At 47.1% G+C, this 3,188-nt stretch overlaps 1 protein-coding gene across 1 annotated transcript; it reads right to left on the bottom strand.

Annotated features, from left to right (window-relative positions):
• Window positions 1–629: 629 nt before the first annotated feature.
• On the bottom strand, window positions 630–2,530 carry LOC125900169 (chymotrypsin A-like). The gene is given in 8 exon segments (XM_049595053.1): window positions 630–854; window positions 943–1,076; window positions 1,285–1,347; window positions 1,350–1,464; window positions 1,586–1,664; window positions 1,743–1,822; window positions 1,919–2,022; window positions 2,479–2,530. Coding segments are annotated over 8 exon segments (789 nt in total). The 3' UTR covers window positions 630–692.
• Between the last annotated feature and the right edge of the window lie 658 nt (window positions 2,531–3,188).

Genomic DNA, 3,188 nt, shown 5'->3' with positions numbered 1-3,188 from the left:
TTGCCTCACAGGGCTTTACAGCATACGACATCCCTCTGTCCTTATGACCCTCACAGCTGATCAGGAAAAACTCCCCAAAAAACCCTTTAACGGGGAAAAAACAGTAGAAACCTCAGGAAGAGCAACTGAGGAGGGATCCCTCTTCCAGGACGGACAGACGTGCAATAGATGTCGTACAGAACAGATCAGCATGATAAATTAACAGTAATCCACATGACACAATGAGACAGAGAGAGAGAGAGAGAGAGAGAGATGCAGGTAATGACAGTAGCTTACAACAACATTGTTCTGTGTTTTGTGATCAATGAGTCAGATTTTAAAAAAACTCCAGCAAGGAATAGATTACAATTCAGAGTTCATGTTCTGTTCATTACTGTCATGATGCAGTTTGGGATTCTTAACTTGGGAAACTCCACAGTTAGGACAGTTCTGTCTGATCTAAACTCCTGAAATCTGATCCATGTTTCTGTGAAGCCCAAAATCTTAAAAGTCATCCTAAACTAAGATGAGACAGGATTTCAGATGGTGGAAGTTTCTGTAACAAGGCCCCTGATTTGTCAAAATGTCGGAGTATTTCTTCACCAACCAACATATCAGTTCAGCGTGAATGAGTGACAGCGACAGACGTGTTTGACAGTTTCAGTGTTTTATTGATGATCAGGTTAAAGTGAAAGCTGTCCTGTCGGACATGCTCAGTTGGCAGCAATGGTCTGATCCATCCAGGCGCGGAGCTCAGTGACGCGGGCGTACACGCCGGGCATGGTGGGAGTGCAGGTTCCACTGCCCCAGGACACGATACCAACCAGAGTCCAGGCTCCGGCCTTCTGGCAGACCAGAGGACCGCCAGAGTCGCCCTGAACAAACAACAATAAACAGAGAGATCAACAACAGGAGCTCAGGATCCACACTGTTCCATCTTTGTCACCCGTCTGCACCACTCACCATGCAAGAGGAGGCTCCGGACGCTCCGGCACAGATCATCAGGTCGCTGATCTTGTTGCCCCAGTAACGACGGCACTGCTCATTGGTCAGCAGGGGGAGGGCGGCCTGCTGCAGCAGGGCGGGGGTGTCAGGAGCTGTGATACAAAAGCAAACATCACGGACACACAGTGACACCTTTTACACCAACATGGAACACGTTCTGTTCTGGTTCCTGCTCAGAACATTCCCACCAAACTTAAACAGAGCCTGAAAAGTTGGTTGCCAGCTGGAACCAAAAACCAGCAGGTTTTACTTAAACCTGAAGTGTGAACCGTGACGTGATTGGCCGGCTGATGCTCTCACCGTTGTGGCGGGTCAGGCCCCAGCCAGTGGTCACACACTTCATGCCTCCGGGGAAGTTGTCTCGGTCTCAGCCACACACACAGGGGAAACACGCATGTTCATTTGAGCGGGGCTGGCCAGCTTGATGAGCAGGATGTCATTGTTGATGGTGTAGCCGTTGTAGCGGGGGTGCTTGAACACCTGACAGGAAATGACACAGTTATGAGCGGTGAACACACAGGAAGATGCCGGCATGAGACCAGGAGCTGGCGTGGTTTGTGATCTTGTTGCCCCAGTAACGATGGCGTGGTTTGTCACCCACCTTGCCGACTCTCATGACCTGGATGTCTTCAGCGTTGGAGGAGCGGTCGTGTTCTCCGATGATCACGCGGTGGGACGTCCTGTGGGGAAGGAGACAGAAACATGAGGCGGCCATTTTGTGTCAAACACCTGAAAGATCAGCTGACAAAGCTGCTTACCTGACGTTGCAGTGAGCGGCGGTGACCACCCAGTTCTCATTGATGAGAGAGCCGCCACAGAAGTGGAAGCCGGTGTAGTCCTGAAACAACAACAACAACAAGAGGAGTCAGATCACATGTTTGTAACACACCCTGTGTGTGTGTGTGTGTGTGTGTGTGTGTGTGTGTGTGTTTACCTGCAGGGACACCTGCCAGGGCCAGGAGTGAGGCACCGCCTCCTCACCATTCACGATACGAGAGTATCCGGTGATAACGGGAGGGATGGCGGGAGTGCCGCAACCTGGTAACATCATGATGACATCATTAACAACAACATGCATGTGATGAGAGAGCTGCTCTGGCTCAAGACACCAGAAAGACACCAAAAATCAGGTGCTGTTCAAGGACAGGACGAGTAGTCACAAAGCAATGAGTCAGTGTGAACGTTCATGATACACATCTGAGGAACTCCGACACGAGTTAAAAATCCGTCATTCATTCATGGACAGACAAACACCTATGATACCCTAATCAGAGGTATTAAACCCTGATCAGAGGTATTAAACCCTGATCAGAGGTATGATAACCTGATGAAGACTCTTAAGATGAAACACGTTGGTCTATCCATGAATGAAATAAAGGATTTTTAACCAATCAGAGAGCCTCGGATATGAACCATGAACTTTCAGACTGAGTCAGCTGGACAGCACGTGTCACTCTCTCAGCACTTACTCTGATGGTAAAGACTTTGTCTTACCGTAGGCGGCGCCGGCAAAGGCGAGGCAGGAGAGGATCCACAGGAAGGCCATGGCTCGATCATGTGGGGTCTGTCTGCAGCTGGAGCTTATATACAACCAGGGAGCGACGTGATTGGACAGGACAGGAGGGGACATCTTATCAGAGATGGTGGGAGTTTGGACAGCTGGAGCTGACAGAGAGTTTTCCACCTGAGGAGGAACAAACCAAAAGGTTAGAGATGTGTCAATGACTCCAAAATGTCTGATTATCAGACATCAGAAAACTCAGGTCAGACTGACAGAATTTAAATATAATATATAAATATATATATATATGTGTGTGTGTGATGAGAAGGAATACACAGAGATGTAACCAGGATGTAGTAAATATATATGTGTGTGTGATGGTAGAGATCAACAAAGTTTCATAATTTTTTCATCCGTTTCGTATTTTCTGATGTATTGATCAATCTTTATTATAAAATATTTTGATATATATTTCTCAGTTTCTCAGAGTCCGAGATGACGTCTTCAGATGTCTTTCGGTGTCCAACAGTCCAAAACAGAAAGAGACTCAGTTTACAGTGAAATCAAACAGATAAGATCAGTTCATCATCAGTTCTCAATCAATAATCAGTGAGTAGACTGATGATTTCAGCCTAAATCAAAGATCAGAGATTAGTCAGGATGAGTTTTGTTGTGAGTTTACTTTGAAATATACTTTGTGTCC

This window comes from Epinephelus fuscoguttatus, linkage group LG2, assembly GCF_011397635.1.
Source record: "Epinephelus fuscoguttatus linkage group LG2, E.fuscoguttatus.final_Chr_v1".
NCBI lineage: Eukaryota > Metazoa > Chordata > Actinopteri > Perciformes > Serranidae > Epinephelus > Epinephelus fuscoguttatus.
The sequence above is the reverse complement of the archived record's forward strand: the minus strand, read 5'-3'. Positions and strand labels throughout refer to the sequence as shown.